The sequence below is a fragment of the Scyliorhinus torazame genome, chromosome 7 (assembly GCF_047496885.1).
Source record: "Scyliorhinus torazame isolate Kashiwa2021f chromosome 7, sScyTor2.1, whole genome shotgun sequence".
Classification (NCBI taxonomy): Eukaryota; Metazoa; Chordata; class Chondrichthyes; order Carcharhiniformes; family Scyliorhinidae; genus Scyliorhinus; species Scyliorhinus torazame.
In genome coordinates, this window is record NC_092713.1 from 275,344,164 (window position 1) to 275,357,586 (window position 13,423).

Consider the following 13,423-nt stretch of genomic DNA (forward strand, 5'->3'; position numbering starts at 1 on the left):
CCACCCCCCACCCCCGCCACCCATGGCCCTGGCAGGGCCCTCCGCCCAGCCCAGCCAGCTCAGCCAGTGTCAGAATGACAGCCCATGGTCGCGCCTCTCCATGCCCTACCTCCTCTCTCTCCCTCATGGAGAGTCATGTCATGGCACCTTTCCCAATTTTTAAAAGTAATAGTGAACCTTGCTGTCGGGAATTAGCCCCGGTGGAAGTGGAGCAGCGTGGAGGCCCCGGAGAATACCGGGTCAGGCGTGTTTATGATATGTATACAGATTTTACTGTACTTGCGGAGTGGAACGTACTGACTCCGCTGTTGAGGCACCGGAGAATTGCGATATGGCGTGATCCCGGCGCTCGCCATGATTTCGGCGTCACGACCGATTCCAGTGTCAGCCAACAGTGAATCCCGCTGATGAACTCCCATCTGGTAAATACAGAAATAAAAAGCTGGGATCAGTAAAAGTGAAGCTGTTGGGTTATCATTCATTCTTAACTAGTTTAATAATGTCCTTCCAGCTCAGATACATAGAAAGATAGAAAGTAGAAGCAGGAGGAGGCCATTCGGCCCTTCGGGCCTGCTCCGCCATTCATTATGATCATGGCTGATCTTCAAGTTCAATATCCTGATCCCACCTTCCCCCCATATCTCTTGATTCCTCTAGCCCCAAGAGCTATATCTAATTCCTTGTTGAAATTACACAACGTTTTGGCCTCAACTACTTTCTGTGGTAGCAAATTCCACAGATTCACCACTCTCTGAGTGAAGAAATTTCTCCTCACTTCAGCCCTAACAGACTTACCCCTTATCCTCAAACTATGACATCTAGTTCTGGACTCCCCACCATCGGGAGCATTCTGTCTGAATCTACCCTGTCTAATCCTGATTGAATTTTGTAAGATTCTATGAGATCCCCTCTCACTCGTCTAAACTCCAATGAATATAATCCTAACCGATCTAGTCTCTCCTCATATGACAGTCTGGTAAACCTTCGCTGCACTCCCTCCCTAGCAAGAATATCCTTCCTCAGATAAGGACACCAAAACTGCACACGGTACTCCAGCTGTGGCCTCACCAATATCTCATACATCCCTATCAGGTCTGACTTTTATGTGACTCTATTCGCAAGCCAACTTAGTTGGCACTTAACTTTGTTCCGAAATGGTCTAACAATTTGATCTGTTGAATCAAGCTGCTACTCGGGATAATTAAAGACCGATAATAAGTGTCAGCCTTGCCAGTGATGGCCATATTGTGAAAATATATTTATTTAACAAACCATAGAGACACAACTAGGACACATGCCTGTCAAAGTGGCTGGAAGTCCCATTAAATGTATGATTAGGGAGAGCAGAGGCCCTGGGTTCCGTACAAGCAAACAGCTTCCGCCTGTGGCTGCGGTCCCCTTTGCGGGAAGGCACTGAGCCTTGAAGCAAAATTGGAAACCCCTTTCTTCAGGCTCTGCCCAGGCACCTGCCAATTCCACTGGTTTATGATTGAATTTATCAGTAAATTGGATTTGGATTTATTGTCATGTGTACCGGGTACAGTGAAAAGTATTGTTCTGTGTACAGTCCAGACAGATTGCTCCATACATGAAAAAACATAGGACATACATAAACACACAACGTAACATGAAAGAGAAAGGTTAGAGACAGTGTTAGTGTTAGAATTGAGTTTTAAAAGGTTAGTACGGTTATAAGAGATGTATGAAGAGGATCTGTGGCAGTGAGCTCCCAGAGTTGCCACGGAGCGGCATCTTGGAATCCCTAAATATATCAATACCGATTCTACACTGGGTCTCGTTGAGGGCCTGAGACATGAAAACACTTGGTCCCACCCCCAGGCTTTCTCCATCTTATACTAACAGCATATTATTTTGGAGTAGCAGAGGTTACACCCTGAACAAACTATCCCACAATCCCTGAGGCAAGATTCCAACTTAATTTTCATCCCTTGCCGAAGGTGTGACAAATGTGTGCCAGCAGGACCCTCAATGTGTCTGTATTGTCATGTTCTATAGACTCGCCGATATGAATGATGCACTACAGAACATCTAGTTTAAATAATTTATTCTGAAATGACTGCGTATTAAAGATAACTAGAATAAATAAATAACAAACTACTAACACTAACTAACTATTATAGAGCTACTGCAAAATACGTCTATCTACCAACACAACTTTGCCCAACTCCCCCAGACACAGAATCACGTGGTGGATTTACACTGCCACCTGGTGGTCGGCGGTCATATAATATTACGTACAGAATTGCTTTATACATATCATCACATAAATTTAAATGTCCGTGGGGAAGTCTGTGTTCATGTGTGTGTAATTGAAAAGATATAGATATTGCATGTGCACCAGTTTATATGTGCCCGTACACATATGTGTGTTATTTAGAAGTTGAATAACTACTAGCGTTAGTGAATAACTATGAGCATGAGATTATGCGTATGTTAGAATGTATTCCGTAATGTGTATTTCAAACTTGGTGATTTGTTTCTGCTTTCAGGTTTGGGAGGAAGTTAATTATGTTTGGAACTATGGCTGTCCAGAGTGTATTCAGCATGCTTCAGGCATTCTCTCCAAACTGGGAGATATTCTGCATTCTCAATTTCCTTGTGGGTCTTGGACAGATTTCAAACTTGGTGGCTGCCTTTGTTCTTGGTAAGTAGCTGCATTATTCACTCATTTTGTCAGCCCTTTCCTTAATAGCTGTGATAACTCTGTCATTCGCATTATGATACCAAGTTCTAGACTTTGCATATTGGCCCAGAAGGCTAGTAGAACGAACACCCAGGAAATTATGGGGCTGAATTTTATTGCAATTTCTTCCTGTGGAAAAATGGTTGAAAACATTCTGAAACATGACAGGCAGGCAGCAAAAATGTTCCTGCTGGGAATAGAAATCAGAGGGATGCTGAATACAGAAAAAAAACGAATAATCTTTGTTAGTGTCACAAATAGGCTTACATTAACACTGCAATGAAGTTACTGTGAAAATCCCCTAGCCGCCACGTTCAGGCGCCTGCTCGGGTATACTGGACGTGCTTGTTAGGTGAATTGGACATTATCAATTCTCCCTCAGTGTACCCGAACAGGTGCCGGAATGTTGCGACTAGGGGCTTTTCACAGTAACTTCATTGCACTGTTAATGGTTAATGTAAGCCTACTTGTGACACTAATAATAAAGATTATTATTATTACTGAGGGAGAATTCAGAATGTCCAATTCACCTAACAAGCACGTCTTTTGGGACTTGAGGGGGGAAACCGGGGCTCCCAGAGGAAACCAACGCAGACACGCGGAGAACGTACAGACTCCGCACAGACAGTGACCCAAGCCAGGAAATGAACCCGGGCCCCTGGCACGATGAAGCAACAGTGCTAGCCACTGTGCTACCATGATGCACATGAAATACAAGTCACAAATTTAGTATGACAAAATAAAAACTGCAAAACGAATCAGACATCTGAAAACCCTTGGCCCTGCTGACATACATGCTGTATCTCTGGCTCAATGCAGTGGAAGGGCCTGTCTTAGGACAGGAGCTTTACAGTATTTTGTTCATGTTATTTGAATTGTTGGAGGAAATAGTCATTAAAAATATTTAACATTTTATGCTCATCCTCCATTTCGAGCCCACTTATTTTATTGTTTCACCTTTGATATGACTTCTCTCTTGTGACACTGAAGTAATGTTTTCTTGGTATCTTTATGCTCAGGTGTAAATCTTTGCTCCAGCTCTCTGATCTTCGTTGTTTGCATATCTTTGCATGTTTGAGTATTCATCCCAGTACATCTGTCCAGCAGGATTTGTACAAGTCATTTTCCCTCTTTATTTAATGTTAAATTCAACAGTTAATCCATATCATGCTGTGTTTACTTAGCCAGAGTTTATTGCTTGTGGGAATTCCTGCAGTGTTTAGGATTATATTTTTAAAGTTCTGCTTGATGGACAGTGAGGTGTTGTTAAACTACCTCTTCTAATTTTATTTGCTTTATTTGTTCCGTAGTTTTGTGCACTTTGCCTCTGCACATCAGTATTTACTACTTCAAGATTATGGTAAAACCTCTCATTCTATGGTGACTTCAACCACATTATTTTTAGCTCCTAATGAAGAATAGATTAACATAAACCTTGTTTGTAACGTCACTGGTGCACTGGGTCATTAAGCAGTCATTCACTACATTTGCCAATTCTGAGTCTAAGCCACTTGGATTTTCCCAGTTAATACCTTGCTGATTAAAATTTCACTTAAAATTGCATCCCTGTTCTCACATTGCTGAAATAGTGGTGGAGTCAGATTCTATCTGAATTTACAAAAAGCAATGGATCTATATTTGAAACAAGCTAATTTGCCGGGATATGGGTTGAAAGCTACAATGTAGGAATAAATCATCCAGCTCTTTTAAAGAATCACAACAGGCTAATTGGTCCGATGATGTGCTATAACTATGCTGTTCTTGTGTCTTCATTGAACAACTGTCCTTTTTATTCTGACCAGGTGGTCAATGGTACAACCCTTAAAATAAGGAGTTTTAGTCCCTCCCGCGGCTGGGAACAAAGGAGGCCAATCATTAAAAATAATGGGCACGATTTAACTGCCGCGCTGCTCTTGAGCGGGAGCGTGATGTGGCCGTTAGATCACGGGAGAGGTCAAAAATCGAGAAGCGTGCTGGGTGTCGATCGGTTTGCGATCTAACCGACCCTCTCCTGTTGCCAAAATCGGGATTTCTCCATGGTGTGGCGAGCAACCGATAATCATTTTAAGACCAATCTCCATACAATTAATGAGAGCGATCCCCTATTTAATGGCCTCCCGTGATCTAACCGCCTCCCCAGCAAGTGGTCATGCGGGAGCCAATTAGTACTCCATTTGAAAAATGTGCAGCTGGCGGAATTGCTGCTGTGGGGAACCAAGGAGGTGAGTAGCCAACTTTGCTCTCAGGCAATGAACCCGGATGCACTGCGTCACTGCCCCGGTGCTTGGGATGGTGAGGGTGGGTGGGTGGTGCCCCTGCAGGACAGCCTCGGTCGGGGTGGGCTGCCATTGGTGGTGGGGGGGGTGTTGCTCCTGTTCTGGGGGCTGGGAGGGTGAGTGTCTCAGTGCCCACTGGTCCGCCATGTCACCTCCTGAATTGTATATACCTGTTAAAAGTTGAAAGTATGCAAGAGATTATAGTGAACAGATACTTACCTTCTACATTTTCGACAACACTAACAGTAGAATAATCAAAATCTTACAGCTCCTTCAATGACCTCGAGGCCCAATCACTGACAACAACAGATTCTGGAAAACGGTTGGTGTATTTGTTGCTGTTTGTGCCTGCATTCCACATGTTTAAATAGTTGAACCCCCACCCTAAATCAACAATTCACCCCCCGCCCCCCATTCACTTCAATGTTGCACCAAGTTTGAAGCATGAAAATGGGGTCATGGCAGTAAAAATATTTGGGAAACTCTGTTAGATTAATTTCCATATTTTGGATTTAACCAAGTTTCTGATATTTTCATGATATCGTGGTTCTTTGCTGCGATAACTGTTTCTAGTTTCAAAATATTAGTCTTATTGCTTCCTATTATATATTTGGTTCTTTGCATTTTCACATTATTTCTCTACTCCAGATCACGTAAATCACTCTTGAGTTTGTGGAGTAACCAGCTCATTGACTCACTGTTCCCTTGTGTCTGTCTGTCATGACAATGCTGCCCCTAGCTGTTCCAGTCTCCTGGCCCATTCCCTGAATGTTCACTCTTGCGGCGGTATTGTACGTTTGACCCCTGCAGGTACTCCCTCCCCCACCGTCTCTCAACCAACACCCTCACTCCCCTGGGCCTTCCCTCACTGCCAACACTTACCTGATCATAGAATTTACAGTGCAGAAGGAGGCCCACCCGGGTCTGCACCGGCTCTTGGAAAGAGCACGCTACCTAAGCCTACACCTCCACCCTATACCCGTAACCCTGTAACTCCATCTAACCTTTTTGGACACTAAGGGCAATTTAGCATGGCCAATCCACCTAATCTGCATATCTTTGGACTCTGCGAGGAAACCGGAGCACCCGGAGGGATCCCACGCAGACACAGGAACAACGTGCAGACTCCACACAGACAGTGACCTAAGCCGGGAAACGAACCTGGGACCTGGAGCTGTGAAGCAACTGTGCTAGCCACTGTGCTACCGAGCTGCCCAGATGTGTGGTGGACTTCTGTTTGCGCGTACCCCTACTTGGATGGAATTTCACATTTGCAATTAGCCCACTCCGTAACAGCCCCCCACCCCCCTCCCCCACCCCCAGTGCCCCACGATCTGAGTTGCCTCGAGGAAATGCTCTCCATGCCCTGTGGCACGGCATGCAGGGTTTCCTGAATGGGCTACTGCTGCACACCTTTCATTTCTTTGCCTTTGCCCATCGTTGAGACATACCCTGGCATGCTTTGTTGCTGTCTGACGGAGGAGGTCCCCAGTGGAGGGCTCCCTACGCAGTAGTCCTTCCTCTTACATAGAACATAGAACATAGAAAATACAGCACAGAACAGGCCCTTCGGCCCACGATGTTGTGCCGAACCTTTGTACTAGATTCATCATAAATTATCATTGAATTTACAGTGCAGAAGGAGGCCATTCGGCCCTTTGAGTCTGCACCAGCTCTTGGAAAGAGCACCCTACCCAAACTCAACACCTCCACCCAACACCAAGGGCAATTTGGACATTAAGGGCAATTTATCATTGGCCAATTCACCTAACCCGCACATCTTTGGACTGTGGGAGGAAACCGGAGCACCCGGAGGAAACCCACGCAGACACGGGGAGGACGTGCAGACTCCGCACAGACAATGACCCAAGCCGGAATCGAACCTGGGACAATGGATCTGTGAAGCAATTGTGCTATCCACAATGCTACCGTGCTGCCCTTAAGAACAAATAAATCTACACGATATCATTTTCCCGTAATCCATGTACCTATCCAACAGCTGCTTGAAGGTCCCTAATGTTTCCGACTCAACTACTTCCACAGGCAGTGCATTCCATGCCCCCACTACTCTCTGGGTAAAGAACCTACCTCTGATATCCCTCCTATATCTTCCACCTTTCACCTTAAATTTATGTCCCCTTGTAATGGTGTGTTCCACCTGGGGAAAAAGTCTCTGACTGTCTACTCTATCTATTCCCCTGATCATCTTATAAACCTCTATCAAGTCGCCCCTCATCCTTCTCCGCTCTAATGAGAAAAGGCCTAGCACCCTCAACCTTTCCTCGTAAGACCTACTCTCCATTCCAGGCAACATCCTGGTAAATCTTCTTTGCACCTTTTCCAGAGCTTCCACATCCTTCCTAAAATGAGGCGACCAGAACTGTACACAGTACTCCAAATGTGGCCTTACCAAAGTTTTATACAGCTGCATCATCACCTCACGGCTCTTAAATTCAATCCCTCTGTTAATGAACGCGAGCACACCATAGGCCTTCTTCACAGCTCTATCCACTTGAGTGGCAACTTTCAAAGATGTATGAACATAGACCCCAAGGTCTCTCTGCTCCTCCACAATGCCAAGAACTCTACCGTTAACCCTGTATTCCGCATTCATATTTGTCCTTCCAAAATGGACAACCTCACACTTTTCAGGGTTAAACTCCATCTGCCACTTCTCAGCCCAGCTCTGCATCCTATCTATGTCTCTTTGCAGCCGACAACAGCCCTCCTTACTATCCACAACTCCACCAATCTTCGTATCGTCTGCAAATTTACTGACCCACCCTTCAACTCCCTCATCCAAGTCATTAATGAAAATCACAAACAGCAGAGGACCCAGAACTGATCCCTGCGGTACACCACTGGTAACTGGGATCCAGGCTGAATATTTGCCATCCACCACCACTCTCTGACTTCTATCGGTTAGCCAGTTCGTTATCCAACTGGCCAAATTTCCCACTATCCCATGCCTCCTTACTTTGTGCAGAAGCCTACCATGGGGAACTTTATCAAATGCCTTACTAAAATCCATGTACACTACATCCACTGCTTTACCTTCATCCACATGCTTGGTCACCTCCTCAAAGAATTCAATAAGATTTGTAAGGCAAGACCTACCCCTCACAAATCCGTGCTGACTATCCCTAATCAAGCAGTGTCTTTCCAGATGCTCAGAAATTCTATCCTTCAGTACCCTTTCCATTACTTTGCCTACCACCGAAGTAAGACTAACTGGCCTGTAATTCCCAGGGTTATCCCTAGTTCCTTTTTTGAACAGGGGCACGACATTCGCCACTCTCCAATCCCCTGGTACCATGCCTGTTGACAGTGAGGATGAAAAGATAATTGCCAACGGCTCTGCAATTTCATCTCTTGCTTCCCATAGAATCCTTGGATATATCCCGTCAGGCCCGGGGGACTTGTCTATCCTCAAGTTTTTCAAAATGCCCAACACATCTTGTGTCTTCATTGAACTCCTTTTTTACTCTGACCAGGTGGTATAACCCTTAAAATAAGGATATCTAGATCCTAGATTTAACTGAGTGGCTTGAGCAGAGTTGGAGACGGGGCAATTTTTTTCTGCCATGTCCCACCTCTTTACAGGCAAGGCATATCGCACTGTCCAGAAGATGAGTTAGACTGCCATTTTGTGGTCACCATTAAAATGTCTCTCAGTGCAATCCTCCCAGGCACTCCAACACAAAAGGAAAGAATCAAGACAGCAGGAAACTGCAGGTCACGTGGCCTAATATGAAGCATCATTGTGCTGAGTGTGTCACAGGGAGCAGCCGATGGGGAGGGGGATAGGGAAAAGGTCCACACGAGGGAAAATGTGGCAAAAAGGAGATCTGAGGCAAGGAATAAAGACAGGGATCAGAAATAATGGCTTAAGTTACAATGAAGGAGCAGAGAAACAGGCTCCAAATTAAAGACAGTGCTGTAAGAAGCAGAGTTGATTCAAAGTGGGCTCAAGAGAAGCCTAGAAGAAGGTTGGTAACTCCATGCTGGGTGTTGTGCAGCCAATGGTAACCATTTGGAGCCCTGGTATTCTGCTTGGCGTGACCAAGGATCTGAGATTGTGTTTGGAAGGTGAGGTTTGAGTACAAGCAGTGTTCCAGGGGAAGGAAGCTCCGATGCCAATATTGAAACCTTGGATTTGGATCCTTGTTAAAGTCCTTCGTGTGAGAGTGACATTTGGAGAGAATTCAAATGAAGCCTCTTCAAATCTGACGATTGGAAACCTTTGTGAGAAAGACAAACAGCGAGGTTCTTTGATATCGACACGATGGCCCGACGCTGGCGTCAAAAACGGCGTGAACCTCTCCGGCATCGGGCTGCCCGGAAGTTGCAGAATCCTCCGCCCCGGAAGGGACTAGCACCGGCGTGACGCCAATTGCAACGACGTGACCTGGGACCAGGATCCAGATGGCGTCGCTCCACAAAAGACGCCACCGCTGGAGAGACGGCAAAATGGTCGCCCACCGTGCAGCGCCGAGGTTCCAGGAGCGGCACTTTGGAGCGCTCCTGGACGCAGTGGAGCAGAGGAGTGAGGCCCTGTACCCCAGACACGGCCGCAGGGTCACGCCAAACATCAGCCGGTGCCTGTGGAGGGAGGTGGCAGAGGCCGTCAGCGTGTGACTGTAACAGCCAGGCCAGGCATCCAGTGCCACAAGAAGGTCAATGACTTAGTCAAGGCAGCCAGGGTGAGTACCTCCCCACCTCCAATCCCCCCCCCCCCCCCACCCCCACCCCCGCGCCGGATGGGCGACACAGCCCTAGGTGAAACCGACATGGCTGCACCCATCCATGCAGGCTGCATTGGCAGGATGGGCTGTGTACCTATGCCACCATACACACAACCGCTGGTCTGCAAGTATATGTCCGCCTAACGCTGTTGCCCTTTATCTCTGTCGCCCCCCCCCCCCAGGAGAAGTGCGCCCATAACAACTGGGAGCGTGAGAGGACCGGAGGGTGTCCACCTGATTTGCACTCCCTCACCATTCATGAAGAGAGGGACCTGGACCTTGCAGGCGGACCCGAGGACTGGGAGGTTGCGGAAGCAGAGGTCGGGGGCGCAGCATCAAGTGAGATCCCCCACTGCCTGTCCCCCTCCCCAGCCATTCCCCCTTCCGCCCATCCCCCCCTTCCCCCAAACCCCCTTTGCCCCATTCGCCCTGCCCCCATCCCCCCTTTCCCCATCCCCCCTTCTCCCCATCCCCTCTTCCCCCATCCCCGCCTGCATATCTAACCATGCATGCTGTATTGTGTTGCAGGACTAAACGACCCACCCGTCCCTGCGGATGCTGACCGCCCTCTGGACGTGCTAGGGCGCCCATAAGACAGGGACCGACCTGGGCCGGCAGGCATGCTGTGGTAAACCACTGTAGTATATAATATGTGTATTGTGGTGTACGGCTACTGTATTACATGTAAAGTGGTAAACCACTGCCCGATGGCTCCGTCTCCCCTTGGGCTCGGTATAAAGGTGGCCGGTCTCCGCGTCCGACCCAGTTCGGGTTCAGAGACCAGGTGGCTTTCTATTTCGTTTATTAAAGCCTCAGTTACGTTCACTACTTGTTTTGTGTTCATTGATGGCATATCAATTTAATAAACTAAACTTCTAAGATGAATTCATTGCTCAAGCCTGATCGCCTGGAGCTGGACCCACAGGCAGCCGACGCCACTGCAACATTCGAGCACTGGCTAAGCTGCTTCGAAGTGTACCTCGGATCCTCCACCGAAGATTTCACCGACCTCCAAAAGCAGCGGTTCCTCAACGCACGGGTGAGCCCGCAAGTTTTCCTTCTCATCAGGGACGCCCCCTCGCATACGGAAGCGATAATGCTGCTGACGAGACAATATGTAAAGTCTGTAAACGAGGTGTATGCTCGGCACCTTCTTGCCACGAGACGACAACGCCCTGGGGAATCACTAGCAGAATTCTTGCGGGTACTCGGCCGGAACTGTGCTTGCCAGGCGGTATCGGCTACCCAACACACGGAGCTGTTGATCAGGGACGCCTATGTCGCAGGCATGAAATCGAACTACATCCGCCAGCAATTGCTAGAAGGGGGTACACTCGGGCTCCCAGAGACAGTGCAGCTCTCAAACTCGCTGGAGGTGGCCTTCCAGAACATGGAGGCCTACACCTCCGACCATGCGGCACCCTCATGGACCTCGTGGCCGCCGCCATCATCCGACTCGAGTACTGTGCAAGCCTGTGCCGCGCAGCAGCCCGCAAACGGCAGAGGCCCGAAGTGCTACTTTTGCGGCCAGGGTAAGAATCCCAGACAACGCTGCCCTGCACGGAGCGCGACTTGCAATGGGTGTGGGAGGAATGGTCACTTTGCGAAAGCCAGTCAGGCCCGATCTCTCGCGACCCAGAAAATCTCCCTGACTTCCAGATCACGTTCAGTGGAAATCCGGGGGTACTGTGTCGCGACCCTTACTGTACAAGGCGCAGAGTACACTAACTTTAAGCTCTTCATCCCTCCCCATCTCTGCGCTGCCCTATTACTGGGGCTCGACATCCAGTGCCACCATCAAAGCCTTACTTTAAAGTTCAGTGGACCCTTGCCCCCCCTCACCATCTGTAGCCTCGCGACCCTTAAGGTCGCCCCACCCTCGCTCTTCGTTAACCTCACTCCGGACTGTAAGCCCGTCGGTACGAGGAGCAGACAATACAGTGCCCGGGACAGGGCCTTTATCAGGTCGGAGGTCCAGCGACTCCTACGAGAGGGGATCATTGAGGCTAGCACCAGCCCCTGGAGAGCCCAAGTGGTGGTCGTCAAGACTGGGGAGAAGCACCGGATGGTCATCGACTATAGTCAGACCATCAACCGATACACGCAGCTCGATGCGTACCCACTCTCCCGCATATCTGACATGGTCAACCAGATTGCGAAGTATCAAGTCTTCTCCACAGTTGACTTGAAGTCCGCGTACCACCAGCTCCCTATCCGCCCGGAGGACCGCCAATACACTGCCTTCGAGGCAGATGGCCGTCTCTACCACTTCCTCAGGGTTCTCTTTGGCGTCACCAATGGGGTCTCGGTCTTCCAACGAGAAATGGACCGAATGGTTGACCAGTACGGGCTGCGGGCCACGTTCCCCGACTTAGATAATGTCACCATCTGCGGCCATGACCAGCAGGACCATGATGAAAACCTCCGACACTTCCTCTATACTGCTAAACTCCTGAACCTCACCTACAATAAGGAAAAATGCATTTTTCGCACAACCCGCCTAGCCATCATAAGACCATAAGACCATAAGACATAGGAGTGGAAGTAAGGCCATTCAGCCCATCGAGTCCACGCCACCATTCAATCATGGCTGATTTCAACTCCATTTACCCGCTCTCTCTCCATAGCCCTTAATTCCTCGAGAATCCTTGGCTACATCGTGGAAAACGGAGTCCTAGGGCCCGATCCCGACCGCATGCGCCCCCTCCTGGAACTCCCTCTCCCCCACTGCCCCAAGGCCCTGAAGAGATGCCTGGGGTTCTTCTTCTACTATGCCCAGTGGGTCCCCAATTATGCGGACAAGGCCCATCCACTTATTAAATCCACTATTTTTCCCCTGACGGCTGAGGCCCGCCTGGCCTTCAATCGCATCAAGGCAGATAGTGCCAAAGCCGCGATGCACGCTGTGTACAAGTTCATTCCGTTCCAGGTGGAGAGCGATGCATCGGACTTTGCTCTGGCCGCTACCCTCAACCAGGCGGGCAGGCCCGTGGCTTGCTTCTCCCGTACCCTCCAGGGCTCCGAAATTCGACACTCCTCTGTCGAAAAGGTAGCACAAGCCATTGTAGAAGCTTTGCGACATTGGAGGCATTACCTGGCCGGCAGGCGATTCACTCTCCTCACTGACCAACGGTCGGTTGCCTTCATGTTTAATAACACACAGCGAGGCACGATCAAGAACGACAAGATTCTGAGGTAGAGGATTGAGCTCGCCACCTATAATTATGATATCTTGTATCGCCCGGGGAAGCTCAATGAGCCCCCAGATGCCCGATCCCGCGGTACATGTGCCAGCGCACAAGTAGACCGACTTTGGGCCCTCCACAATGACCTCTGTCACCCGGGGGTCACCCGTTTTTTTCACTTTATCAAGGCTCGCAACCTGCCTTACTCCATCGAGGAGGTCAGGACCGTGACCAGGGACTGCCAGGTCTGCGCGGAGTGCAAACCGCACTTCTATCGGCCAGACAGAGCGCACCTGGTAAAGGCCTCTCGCCCCTTTGAGCGTCTCAGCATCGACTTCAAAGGGCCCCTCCCTTCCACTGACCATAACGTGCACTTCCACAACATTGTTGATAAATACTCAAGATTCCCCATTGCCATCCCATGCCCTGACATGACGTCTGCACCGTCATGAAGGCCCTGAACAGTCTTTTCACCTTGTTCGGATTCCCCACATATATCCATAGCGATGTGGG

At 48.8% G+C, this 13,423-nt stretch overlaps 1 protein-coding gene across 4 annotated transcripts in view; it reads left to right on the plus strand.

Moving 5' to 3' along the window:
* LOC140427051 (organic cation/carnitine transporter 2-like) overlaps positions 1-13,423 on the plus strand; it is a 182,506-nt gene that overhangs the window by 58,596 nt on the left and 110,487 nt on the right. For all 4 annotated transcript variants that reach the window (XR_011948376.1, XM_072512497.1, XM_072512496.1 and 1 more), the window contains exon 3: positions 2,511-2,665. Coding sequence is in view for 3 of the 4 variants with exons in the window: in XM_072512497.1 (XP_072368598.1) it covers positions 2,511-2,665 (155 nt within the window). In the remaining variant the exon portion in view is untranslated. The remainder of the gene's footprint in view (positions 1-2,510; positions 2,666-13,423) is intronic.